At 39.9% G+C, this 14,089-nt stretch overlaps 1 protein-coding gene across 1 annotated transcript in view; it reads right to left on the bottom strand.

The window, feature by feature from the left end:
* Positions 1-1,547: 1,547 nt before the first annotated feature.
* Positions 1,548-14,089, bottom strand: part of LOC117447191 (guanine nucleotide-binding protein G(i) subunit alpha-2) — a 51,631-nt gene continuing 39,089 nt past the window's right edge. The window contains exons 3-9 of the mRNA XM_034083865.2: positions 11,149-11,290; positions 8,301-8,461; positions 6,527-6,655; positions 3,856-3,985; positions 3,552-3,705; positions 2,569-2,782; positions 1,548-2,480 (exon numbers count right to left, since the gene is read on the bottom strand). Coding sequence (XP_033939756.1) covers positions 2,592-2,782; positions 3,552-3,705; positions 3,856-3,985; positions 6,527-6,655; positions 8,301-8,461; positions 11,149-11,290 — 907 coding nt within the window. The 3' untranslated portion in view covers positions 1,548-2,480; positions 2,569-2,591. The remainder of the gene's footprint in view (positions 2,481-2,568; positions 2,783-3,551; positions 3,706-3,855; positions 3,986-6,526; positions 6,656-8,300; positions 8,462-11,148; positions 11,291-14,089) is intronic.

Raw genomic sequence — 14,089 nt, 5'->3', positions numbered from 1 at the left:
CAGATCATGGGGACATTACGTTACTGTCGTGGACACTAACGTCCTCCTGCCCGACTCGCCGGCTTTGCCCGCCTCGCCCGCCTCGCCCACAGAGGCGGAGCAGCCACAGCCGTCTTCGTTACCCCAAACACCACCACCCCTCGGCGGCCCGCAAGTGCCAGAGGACCTCTGCAAAACAGAGCCTGCCCAGGTATATTTAAAAAAGTACCCAACTCGCCTGTACAGTGGGGTAAGGCGCTCATATTGCAGCTCATGGTTTCAAAACAGAGATTGGCTGGAATATTCATGTAAAAAAGATGCCATCTTCTGCTATGCATGTAGACATTTCGGTTCAAGTAAGTCAGATGCCTTCACCACAACTGGCTGCAACAACTGGCGCCATGCTCTTATGGCTACGTGATAAGGGACTGGGAAGGCATGATCAAGCAAAGAGCACATAGATCCATAGATCTCTTAATGTTGCTCTCAAAGTGCACCAGATTGATGCTTTTAACTTCAATATTTAAAAAAAATCTTCCCGGGGGAGCATGCCCCCGGACCCCCACAGAGGAGGTGAGGACCCCCATAGAGGGTGTTAGGTACACTCCCCACTTAAAAAAAATAGCACTACTAACCCTACCACTGCACCCTCTCTAATCTCAGATGCACCCTTAGTCATTTTTTTCTGGAACCGGGCCTGCCTACCCCTACCCCTCACACCAGATACTGCCTGGTTTTCGTACCCCCCCCCAAACCCCCCCCAATAAAGCAAAACTGCACGTTTCAGAGTGGCCTTTTATTGTGGCCAGCCTAAGGCACACCTGTGCAATAATCATGCTGTCTAATCAGCATCTTGATATGCCACACCTGTGAGGTGGGATGGACTATCTCGGCAAAGGAGAAGTGCTCACTATCACAGATTTTTTCAGATTTTTGAACAATATTTGAGAGAAATGGTTATTTTGTGTATATAAAAAATGTTTTAGATCTTTGAGTTCATCTCATGAAAAATGGGAGCAAAAACAAAAGTGTTGCGTTTATATTTTTGTTCAGTGTATTATTATTATTATTATATGTAAAAGGCCTGAAGCGAGATTCTGTAACTTTTGATAGAAAAAATTAAACCTCCTCTTAGAAAAGAAAACACCATAGCTACATTTCATACTCAAGTCTTGTCAATGTAGCCTCACTTGGACTGACATGATCAGAATACATTTATGTTTAATGTTAGCACACTTTAGATATAAAACTAGACTTAATACCAACATAACTTTACTACAGATACATTCAGTTATAGTGCTCTATAACTGTGTTGCTATTCCACTACATTTAAGCATTTACTATCATTCCTTATTTGTTATGTATAGCCACCATGTCTTCTTTTCAGCTACAAAGTCTCACTTTTGTGGAAAGTAAATATTCTAAACCCCAATACTTCAGTTTTATTTATCTTTGTTTGTTTTTAACCCTTTTGTGTAAAGAAATGACAAACAACTGCAAAGTTACCCACAAAATATGTTGCAATATAACAGAAGTAACAAGAGGGGGAAAAAAAACGTGCACGCAGGTCAGGTGATCTCTACTTTTATTTAAATTAAATCATATAGGACTTTAAAAGCATTTTAATATTTACCAAAAAACACTAACCTTTTGCTGAATTACATTTTTGTCTCTCATTAATAATCACTATATATATTCATAGGTGCTAGGCAGAAAACACAAGAAAAATATAGGCGCACAGTAGGTCAAACAGTATTGAAAGCATATCTAAGAATTGGTTGTAAACAGAAGTCAAGGCACACACATACCACGACAGACATGGAAATGGTACTATAAAAAGAGAGAGAATGTTAGTTACACACATACTTTAAATATCAGTTAGAATTTTGTCATAATTTCCCCCAGCATGTGAAGCATTTTTTATTTATTTTTTTCAGCATTTTAACATTTTTTATTTAGTTTTTTGTAGGAATATTAGATAATTTGTGCAGATTACAGAGCTAATATTTGCCATGTTGAGTCATGCAGAACAATATACGGTTTGGCTATGAATTATGAACTTATGTAAACATTATAAAAAAAAGCACTTTCCTTTATCAGTCATATTTTATGTCCATGCCTGTGCTTCATCTTTTAAAAAATAAGCTTCCTGTGATTAAAAGTTGAATAATTTGCACATCAGAATTTCTAAAAGTAAAATAAATGCATTTATATAAAAAGTTTTCCTTTACCTCCTTTAGTAATTGAAAATAAAGAAGAAAAAAAAATAGAACAAAAATACAATTATACATGTTGATTTTGTGGTCATAGGCCAAAGAGTTAACAATACGAGCGACTGGATCAGCATTTGTTGAAATTCTGCGAGTCTCGTCGGGTTTTTAGTCTCTTAGGTGTCTTTATAAAAAGCAGATCAAAGCAGAAATCGTGGTTGGCCAGTGCAGTCATTCATGATGTGTGTTTACTCCCCCTTTCTTCATGGTCATTGGAACTCTTCCATTAATCTGAAAAACAAAAACAAACACACCTATCAGTCATTATTTCTGACGGGCTTCAGTCGTTGACCTGCCAGGTTTCTCTCTCTGAACTCACCTTGACTCTCTCAGATTTGTTTTTTAGAAGAGGCCACAGTCCTTCAGGTTGTTCTTGATGATGACGTCAGTGACAGCGTCGAACACGAACTGCACGTTCTTGGTGTCGGTAGCGCATGTGAAGTGGGTGTAGATTTCCTTGGTGTCCTTCTTCTTGTTCAGGTCTTCAAATTTGGTCTGGATGTAAGCCTGGGCCTCCTCGTACTTGTTAGGGCCTGAGGAGACAGAGTGGAGAGGCTGAGTCGCTGAGGAGAACACACTCTCTGAAGGGTCTTTTTCTGTTCTCTTGTTCAATTCATCTGGAATGATTTTGCCAATCCCTCAATTTTTGCCTCTTTGGTATTATCATTAAATTAGAGTCACATCATCGGTTTGTATCTCTGACCACTCGGCAATGTTTGAAAATCCAACGTGTTGTTTAAACACTCTTTCCTAGTCAGCAGATATTTTCAGTATCCAGAAAGACCCTTCGAACCATCTGCAAAAAATATATAATTGGCTCAGATCTTTTCCAAATCCAAACAAAGATTGGACGTCTAAACAACAAATGGTTTTGCTGATATTAAACAATCTGAAACAAAATGTTAACAATTGACCACTATTAGTCTTTGTTTAGATATTCTCCCAAAAATATGATGCATTGATATTTTTTTCTGTCGAAAGGGGAAAGATATTTTCTGGTCATCTGGACTGGTAAATATAGTCGCAAATAAAGAAATAGGTATAATATCTTTATCATATTAGATTATGTTTTCATCCATATGGTTAGAAGAGTGTTTAAGGATGTTTAACTTCAATGTGATAGTGACACATAAGAGGCAAAACGTGAGTCTAGATTTAGCCTGGTTTAATGGTTCTATACAGAGGCAGACTCTAACCCCAAGTACAAGAGTAATTATTACACCCTATTTACTAAATATTTTACTTGTTAAAATCTATTATTTGGTCCTGTCCTGTGTTTGTGTTGAGGCGGTCCCACCATACCAGAGTATTCGGGGAAGCAGATGGTCAGGGGGCTGTGGGCGATCTTCTCCTCGAACAGGTCCTTCTTGTTGAGGAACAGGATGATGGAGGTCTCTGTGAACCACTTGTTGTTGCAGATAGAGTCAAACAGCTTCATGCTCTCATGCATCCGGTTCTGGATGGGACGGGTACAAGTGGAGATAAAGAGATTGTTATCATTATTAAAAAGACGTTCCCTGACATCCCAACCTATCCTCTCCATTTTCCTCGGAATCACCTCCTCGTGCAAAGCTTTTAAACATTTTTGAGGATAAGCCTAACTCACCATCTCCTCGTCCTCAGCCAGGACCAGGTCGTAGGCGCTCATGGCGACACAGAAGATGATGGCTGTGACTCCCTCAAAGCAGTGGATCCACTTCTTCCTTTCTGAACGCTGGCCTCCAACATCAAACATCCTACACACACACACACACACACACACACACACACACAATAAATATACAGTATAATGCCGGAGAAGAAACAACACTTCCGCCTGCTGACAGGCAGCAGCCTCAAGGTCTCTTTCTGGGAATGTGTGTGCTCTCTGCCTCTCTCTGGGCAGGTTGTTTCTCTGCACAGACCTCATCATTTCTCCTGCCATTTCTGGGCATTTCTGTTCAGTGCAGTTGCTGTGGTAACGACAGCCTTAAGGCAGGATGAGGTAAGGCAGCAGAAGGTTTTTTTACTGGGATCCTGAGTTATTCATGAAGATGAAGGGTACCTAGATGGATGATGGAGGATGTTCGTCTGGACGTTGCAACACTTAAGATGTTCTCCGTCTAACATTGAGAGGAGGCTTTTCAGCTGGCAGCTAGAGGCAGAGTGTAGCCATTGTAGCATCGCATGTATGGATTGAGAGCTGACTTCAGATATTAAAATACAAATGGGGAAAACAGCATATGTTTTCAGAACATATAGACAAGAAGAACACATTTACATTGTCAAAACAAGTACACTTCTGAGAAGCGTGGCAAAAAACAAGCATTCAAAAGGGTAGTAATGTGTTTGTATTCAGAAATATCTTTCTTCCTCTCTAATATCCTGCTGTGATACAGACTAACATCTCACACATGTCTACATTTTTTGTGTGTGGGATATGTCACTTTTCTGAAGTTCCCCTCGGTTTTTCTCGGTGTCTAAAAATCACTGTAACAGGATTGAGTGGGACACGCTGCTTTGGTTAACCGTTAAAGACATCTTTATCTCAGATGCTAAAATCAATCAGCAACTTGACAAATCAGTAAATAAATGTTTTTCTTCTTGCAAAATGTATTGACTTTCCAAAAAAGCGAAGCATTGTGTTCTGGCAGACACAGAAAATACTTTTTGTACAAACCGAAACTCATGACTCAAAGGCACATCAATTCAATTACCTCAGTCGGAAAAATGTGTCAGTCACTAGCGATTCATAATTGTCAGAACAAAGTACTCTGTGACAACAGTTGATTTTCTGATAAGATATGGCTTTTAAATTGCTTTCTCATTGCGTTTAAAGTCTGTTATTGTCATCAACTAACACAGCGATTCACTGAGAATATCTTAAAGATCAAATGAGTTTTTGTAATGATCATTTTTTCGGATACATTTAGAAACATGCAAGATATTTCCCGCACAGCTCATAACTAATGTGTGGCGCTACTTCAGGTGGCGAGCATGAGCCTCATTTAGTAATTACTGTCACCTCCTGAGCCCGAGTCCTGAAGGCATGTCGCCCTCTGATCAGTGTGGTTACCATTTGATCCTCTAAAACACATGTGTCAAACTCAAGGCCCGGGGGCCAAATCAGGCCCGTGGTGGATTTAATTTCGGCCCGCAGGATAATTTTGAATTACTAGGCGTGTGGTGCAGTGGGTTACGCGTTGGTGTTCGGGTCAGGGGGTCACAGGTTCAAACCCCACCGCAGTCAGCATGTCGTTGTGGCAACACTTCACCCCAAATGGCTCCTGTGGGGATTGTCCTCAGTATTGAGTATGTAAGTCGCTTTGGATAAAAGCGTCTAACAAGTAATGTACTATTAGATCTGGCCCGCCGGTATATTGCACGCACACCTTCACTCAATCCTGAGGATCTCCGCAGCTCAGAGCCTGAGCCCAAACATTGATGAACTTGCACCCAAGATGAGATGCCAAGTATCTGCTTGAGCTAGCATCACAGAGCAGCACACTGAGTTTACATGGATGTTTCCTTCTGCACTTTCTTTCTTGCGACAACAGGGCATGTTTGGTTTTCTCTTTGAGGGAAATAGTTTTTTTTAAGCTGTTGTTGGCCTGTGGAAAAATGTAATCATAAGAAATGACTCTGGATAAGCTGCAGATAGAGCCATAAGAAATGAATGCAACTGATTATTTCATGTTTAATGTTGTTTTTATGGGCAATAATTGAAGCTTTGTTAGTTCCAGGTTTAATATGTGCAATAAGTTCATTTCAATAAGTTTTGCAATAAACATTGAACCAGTCCGGCCCTCGACTAGTACCCATTTTTTTTATTTTAGCCCACTGTGTATTTGAGTTTGACACCCCTGCTCTAAAATAAACATCCATTACACATAAGTTCTAAATAAGTTCTAAAACATCACCACTGTATAATCGATTTTAAAATGTTATTGCTAACTTATAAAGCATTCAATGGTTCGGGACCCCAAATATGTCCGACATACTGCTCTGTTACAAGCCACCCAGAGCTCTGTGTTCCTTCCTGTTGCCTTCTTAAGTGTTAATGATCATGTAAAGCACTTTGAATTGCCTCTGTGTCTGAAAATGTGCTATATAAATAAACGTAACTTACCTTACCCTATATTAGCAGGGACAGTTTTTATGTAAACGAGTATGTCTCTTTTGCAAATGAAATATTTAGCTGTACAATATAAACTGATTCTTTTAGACCTTTAATACTTTATTAGCATTTTACAAAATGAAGATTAAAGGAATAACTGTGAAAGGAGGGAGTGTCTTACTTGAAGTGCAGATCCTTGAAGGTGAAATGTGTCTCCACGATGCCCGTGGTCTTCACTCGGGTCCGCAGCACGTCCTGCTGTGTGGGGATGTAATCTGGCTTGCCTATCCTCGCCAGGTCATTTAGATAGCTGTCGGGAACAAGGACACACACCATATATATTAACACTGTGCAGTAACCTCACAGAAATAAAGGGACCTTAAGATGTTAAGGGTTTGGGTTCTTTCAGGTGAAAGGTCTCATCTGTTTCTTCTCACAGACATGAGAAGTACAGAAGGTCCGCTAACAGCTCTGTGTCGTCTCAGCACAGCCAGTTACAAAGTGACAGTGATGAGAGCTGTACAAGGCTGCTGCGTTACCCCTGCTATACCAGAGATCACACAGTCATGAACATTCATGTTATATAATGTACATTACAGTAAGAAAAGGAAAACTAGGTAAGCAATGCATACACTGAATCCTGCAGTGAGATCCGTTCATATCCACATGCACACAATACATAATGATTTGTATGTAAAAACCTATATTTCAATGTAATATCTTGACACTGTTTGTCTCTATATTTTCTTTCAAATCTATTTAGAAGAAAAACTGTGTGTGTTCAAAAACGGACAATAAAGCATTCACACTGTTCAGCATACCTAAAGCCTGATACATTTTAACACAAGACCACAATCCACTTTCACAACTATAAAGTTACCTGGTCGACAAATAAAAGTCCAAAAGTACATTTTTACGTAATTCTTTCAGCACAATATTTAACTAACTTGCAAAAACGATGTTATAAAACAAAGTGTTGGTGCTGGATGTTATCCCATTCAGCCCGGCTGTAGATATTAGAGCCTCTGCACCACTATTTCATGCCACGACAGTTTAATCATAATCCTGCTCCACACGGGCAGAGGGTTAGGATGCTTTTGAAGTCCACACATCAGATACTGTAGCACAGCTTGATTTAGCCATTGCGGTTATAAGCCTCATAGCAGAGAGGTTCAGTTAATGAGAGCCGTGCCATGTCTCTCGCTTTATCTTTCCCTTCCTTTCTCTGGCTCTCAGCAGGTGCTCAGACATGGATTATTCTCTACTGCCAGACTCATTTAGTTCCCTCTTAAAGCAACCAACTCTCTCAGAGCTCGACAAAGCCATGACGGTACATTGTCCAATCTCAGAGCTGCTAAATGTTAGCCTGTTAGCTTCCAGGTCCCCTCAGCCTTAGCAAGAGCAGTGAGGCAGAGAAGATGAAGCTATGTTAATACCGGCCAACACAAACAGAGAACAATATCGCTCCCCGTGGAAGATAATACAGCCGTTACTGCAAAGCAATCACTTGTGAAAGAGTTAACACTCCCCTGACAGTTCATCGCACATTCTGGCCGTGTCATGGTGTTATCAAAGGCTGAGTGTATTAAACAGAAATCAGCTAATTCCTGCTGCAGTTTGCGACAAGACTCAGGCTCTCTGATATCATCCCACAGGGTACGAGTGATAACCTCTCACCTCTTACCAGCAGCCTCTCACCATTACCTCATGTTCTCCTTGTTTATTATACTGGTACATTACAACAACGCTGCCAAAAACAGTGCTCAGAAATTAGATTAATTCAAGTAATTAAAACCAGCGGAGAGAGATTGAGGTTGTCATGTTGTTGTGGATTAGCGACACAACTGGTGTTTGAAAGTGAAAGCCCCGGGTTAAACAAAACAGCAGGCTATTAATATCATTATTAATAACTGCAGCTGCTCTCTGGTGTTATTTTATGTCATTAAGGCACTCACTATGCTGCTGAGTCATTGAGCTGGTACTCTCTGGCCCGTGTGAAGCAGCCCTGCACGCCACCGTCAGCCCACAGCCGCTGGATGACGTTGGACAGATCTTCTGGCAGGATGCCCTGCTCCTCTGCTGCTGCGGACAGAGCAAACAGCTGGCGGGCATCGTCCTGACATGAAGAGACACACACAACACATTAGATAGAGCCAATTTCACAGAAAGATACAAAGTCTAGTATCACTTGTTTTTCTTTTTCAATGGACAAAGCTGTTAAGCACTGCCGAGTTGATTTAGGACATCTTTTTCACATGGCTAATTATATCCCACTTTCTGCAGGGCCCAGTAATGGTGGGCATGGATGCATGTTAGTATTACAAAGAGTTTAGAATTGTGATGAAAACAACTATACATCAGCACAGATTCCTCAGACTTCAGCTAATCGAGAAGAAGAAGAAGAAAACCAGTTCCCAAACACATAACCTTTAAAACAGTTACTTGGAGAATCAAATCTCATAAGGGCCTTCAACATGAAAAGCACTGAAGAATGACCACAACTGTTTACTGCATGCCATGTAATAAGTATTGTTGTCAACATTGACCTTCTAAGCTAACTGTGACAGAGGCTTTTTTAAATGTAGCTGGAAGTAGCGAGGGAAAACATTATGTGCCTGTGGTAATTGGTGCTTTTTAAAAACAACGTTACTTAGACACTGCAGATAAGAGCTCCGACCGATGGACACAGTCCTATGATGGAAAGAGAAACAGCATTTGTTGAAGTTTCCTGCAGCCCTCTGCACTCCATAGAATCAGACATGTCTAATGTCAAACTGTAAACTTTCACAACAAATTATATTGAAGGAAGTGAAGACACAGTAAAAGTAAACAGAAGAGTAAAGAACCAGAAATGAAGGATCGATCATTGGCTTACTTGGCATTGTGTCGTCTCACAGTCACCTGCCATAAACTCTGCACGGTAATGAATCCGTCTATTAAAGTTAAGTGGCCTGGAAAAGCAGATTCATCGAATGGCAGGCAGGACATTCATATTAAAAGTAATGGAATGCACTTGCCTTTGTTACCCTGAGACACATAATAAGTGAGCAATGACATTTTGCAACTGTACTTAGTTTGCACTCACTGGGACTCTGAGAAGGGCATCGTCCACAGATTACATCACCTCCACCGAACCCCTCTGACCCGCTGTGTTTGAAGGCTTAAGTAAACTTCTGATGTTAGGTATTAAGAGCAAACCTCCATGGATTAGTTAATAATTAGCTTATTCGACCTGAAATAGTCTTGTGACCCTGTCATGAATAATGTTTGCAACTTCAGCAAATCTGTAAGCGGCACATCTTGGAAAACTAGTTAATAAAACTCCAACCAATGAGTGATGTGTGCGCTGTATCAACTACTTGGTTACCAATAGTCTGCAGGAATTGTCACATTTGGCAAACAGTGAAAGCAGCGTGTTTCTTGTGTTTACATGAAGAGATCAAACAAACCCATTAGGTCACATGCTGATTTCAGAATAATGCTGACTGCGTTTTCTCTCACGTGAGACGAATATTGTCTTTTTAATTGAAAACTGTGAAATGTTCCAGATTAGTCTGTCCTCTCTGTAGGTCATAGCAGTGGTGGATGGAGTTTCTCAAATAAACTCAATTCACTCCGTCCAGCAGAACTCGTCATGCTGAGTTAGCTCCCTTGGCAGAGCGGATCCTCACATGTGCCAAGTAGTCAAAAAGCTCTTTCCATACAAATAACCCATATTTATCCAACTCCAACTGAAGGTCACGCAGGAGAGGGACATTTGGAGACAACACAAGCATCAAAGATTTACAGAAACTGCAAAGTAATGTTTTTTACAAACGGGTCTAAATTGAATTGCCTGCATGAAGGCATGTTTTAGTGTAGAGCCACCAAGCACAGAACTGTATCCACTACATGACGCACATCTGCTTTAATACTTATTCCAATTCAAGTCTGGGGATCAGGTGGGTTACAATTTCCTATGTGGTATCCGCACGCTTTTAGAAACATACATCTACTTTAATATAAGTATAACATATGAGTTGAAATGTGTAATTGGTGTGAAATGTTGGACTGTGCCAAGAGGGAATAAAAGCTGTCTCCTTTTCTCCCCATGTAATCAATTCAAACACAATCATTTTAGGTTCACTTCGATGTAGGAGTTGACAGATTGATTCATCATAAGGAACTATAGAGACTCTTCTCCAGATACTTACTTGTCTTATACTAGAAATTATCTTTCAAATGATCTGTGAAAATAGAATATATGAATCACATTCATGAGATGATGGCATTTTCTACTCTCATGAGTAATGCCAGAATTGTATTTCTGTCACTTTATCTCCCCGGGTGGAGATGATTTACTGTTTCAAAAACACACACACAAACACAGTTATAAACTGAAAATACATGGCACTGTAGGAGTCCATCTTAAGCATCTGCTACCCAGAGTTGATTTCCAAGTAGAGACTGTGACACTGCACTCGAGAGAAATTCTTTAGCTGCATAATTCCTGCTGCCTCAAATCCTCAAGGCGGTGAGGAAGGAGGCGGTGGAAGCTTGGCAGGTGATTAGTAGAGATGATATAACAGATATATTACACTATACTTTAACAGGTTATCAGTTACTTCTGTCACTACCTCAAACACGGGAACAATTGGACTCCTACTTAAATCCTTAAAAGAACATTGGTCTTTTGAGTGTTGTAATGGCTTAAGCTAGCAGCCGCATAATATTTTCCAAAACAATTCAAACATTGTCATTGGCCTTGCTGCCTCAGAGGATGATGGTGTGTAAAAACCTTCAACTTTAGTGTCAGATACCTACCGCTCTTGTCGGTTCATCATAGTCGATCTTAAGGTTGGCCATAGCTTTGATGATGGCCATAACGGACTGGATTGTGTTGCTGTAGACAACGGCTCTGTACTGCTTACACTCATCTTCTGAGTACCCATCCTCATGGATAATCCTGAGAACAGAGCGGAGGAAGGGAGGAAAAGGGAAACAATGGCATGTCAATGTAGATGAAATCCCATGTGACAATGAAACATAACATGCATATTCATGATTACAAATGACATCAAATGGTCACATTTTTCGTGATCACAGAACCTTACAACGTTTGTTATAAATAGTCAACAGGGTCGCAAGAAACGTGTCGAGAGAAAAGACGCAAATTAACTGCCAAAGATTTGAGAAGAATAAAACGTTCTTGCTCGTGGGGCTGTGGACGAGTTACATAGACAGAGAGGCATGCGGTTGAGAAAAGCATGGGGCTCAGACTGAAACCAAACAGAACCATCTCCTCTTGTCTACCATGAGACCAGAGCCAGGATGCTCATTGGTTGTGTGGTGTGCTGAATGGGAGCACATTAAAATGCAAGTGAGCCCGCTGTGAACACTGTGAGGCCCAGCCAAGAGACTCAAAGCCCACTCTGTTCTCCCTCATTCAAACATTACTTCTAATAGTTGATGACATGATCATGAAGCACTTTGCACAGTTTGTTTTAGAAGCTGCTTTTTAAGTAGGTATTTGAATCTGTATCCAACATTTGAAAGATGTGGACGTTTGGATGATTTATGTCATTTTCACTGAAAATAATCATAACAAATAAGAAATTGTGAGTTTTTGTGAAGATCTGTACAAAGTTTTATCAAGTTTTTTTCTCAAGTTAAGCTATACAATAAGATTAGTAAACTGCAACATCTCAATTTAACTAAGAATATTATTATATTACATGTTGTCTTTAATACATATTGTAATTTCAATTATGATATCAAATTTCGATTCCAAAAACATTTTGATTTATTGTTGAGCCGAACCAAAGCACCCCAAAAAGGACCTAAACAAACTATAGTTCATGATATATGATACACAAAACCAAAGAGGGATTTGAAATGACCAGATGAAGGTGCTCTCCACACCACAACATGACCATTGCAGTGATATCGTGTGGACCTCAGCTGCATCCTTCCCCTTTTTAAATAATTCAATACTTTTGTGGTAAGAATAACTTGCAAGTCGTGTTTCATTCATAGGAATCCCATCAATAATGCTGTTGTACTTTGTACAGCAGAATTATCCTTTAAGTCACATGTAGGTGTCGTGGAAACAGGAGGGAACTTTTCAGATGTCTTCCTAAGAAGTAGATACAAATAAAGCCCATCATTAGTACTGCAGTTTCCTGTGACGGTCAGAGAGGCATACAGTAATTGAATCCTTTTGTCAAAATAGAAAATCCTACAAAGAGAGGCTCTGAAATCCATTATTTGTCCATCTTACATACAAATAGACAACGAGAGAGAAATGTTGCTCATATAAGTCTGGATCTAGTGTGGGACCGAGGGGTTCCTTTTGACTGAGTTATGTTTGTTCTCTTTAGGTAGACGAAAGAAGTCACTCCTACTCCTCTGAATGTAAGAAAAGACTGCGGTGTTGTGCTCTTTCTACTTCCAACTTCCGTCAGTCAAAGGCAAAGCTAGGTCTTTTTCACAGGGAACATTTGCAACAGCCCTGGTTTAGTGTATGCATCAATAATGTTATTCATGTATTTGTCATGCTATGGCAAGTCAACATGTGAAACAAGTCTATATACAGTTAGTGGGTTTAACGTGATCTCAGGATTACAAACATTAAAGATCAAAACATGTATAAAGAGAAATAACTTTGCTAATTAGAGATATTGGTATTTGTGTTGTGCACATGCGTTTTAAGAGAGACTGACAAGAGTGATCCTCGAACATGACCCCAGCCTTTCATTTGTGCTTTATCACACAAAAATAAAAGCTTAGGCTATAAAGACACATACAACTAATGTGTGTCTTCCTGTTTGCTCAAGTCTTTTCACATATCTTTGAGACATGTCATGTTTGAACATATCAAGCTTTTTCTTCAATTAACACGTTTGAAACTTTGAGAATTATGGATTTCCCTCAGAAAGTTTCAAGTTACTCACTTTACCTTCACATTTGCAAGGCTATAACGGTCTTACCGCCTTTAAAAACAGCCTTTCAGATCCGTTACACCCTGTGCCTAAAAGCAGGAACAATCAGCAAATCAAGTGTCGTGTTTTACATAATAACTTGACTCACTTTCTCCCAAACTTTCTCATAAGACTTTCAACATAAGTTTTAAGTAGCTCACTTCTTCTTCACTTTGTGAGGCTATTAGGCTATAGTATCCCCTGGTCTTTCAGTTTTAAAAACATCCTTTAAGACCTAGTTTAACCCTACAGATGAAAGCAGGAGAAATCAACATGACTCACTCTAAAATGTTGTGTCCTTTTACTGTAGCATTAAAGATGTGAAATAAAATGAGCTATAACAAATCAAATGTATGTTCTATGTCTTGCCTTAAATGTATTCTGAAGCCTATCTTGGTATATACCAGCATGCAATTCCAGGGTCCATATTCTGACAGACAGTCCATTGAGTGGAAGAACATATGGTGAAGAAGTGTCCATGCTGATGCTTCAGTGTTATAGAGCACTGTCAATCATCTTTTGTACAACCCGACTACAATGTTATCCTTAGCAAATGCTTACCAAAGCCTTGTCAGATAACAATCAGTGCAGCAACAACAATGGTGGGCTTTCTTCACCAGACTACGTCTAGATTGTGCACACGCAAAACTGACTGGAAGCATTTAGACTGGAATAATTAGATGTACTTTGGTACCTGATGTGGTCCACCACGTATAGAGAGTGCAGAACACATACAGATATCTGTATTCTGCGCAGTGACTGAACTCCCCGCTAGATTTGATTAA

This window comes from Pseudochaenichthys georgianus, chromosome 5 (genome assembly GCF_902827115.2).
Source record: "Pseudochaenichthys georgianus chromosome 5, fPseGeo1.2, whole genome shotgun sequence".
NCBI classification, from domain to species: domain Eukaryota; kingdom Metazoa; phylum Chordata; class Actinopteri; order Perciformes; family Channichthyidae; genus Pseudochaenichthys; species Pseudochaenichthys georgianus.
This window is presented reverse-complemented; position numbering and strand designations above follow the sequence as displayed.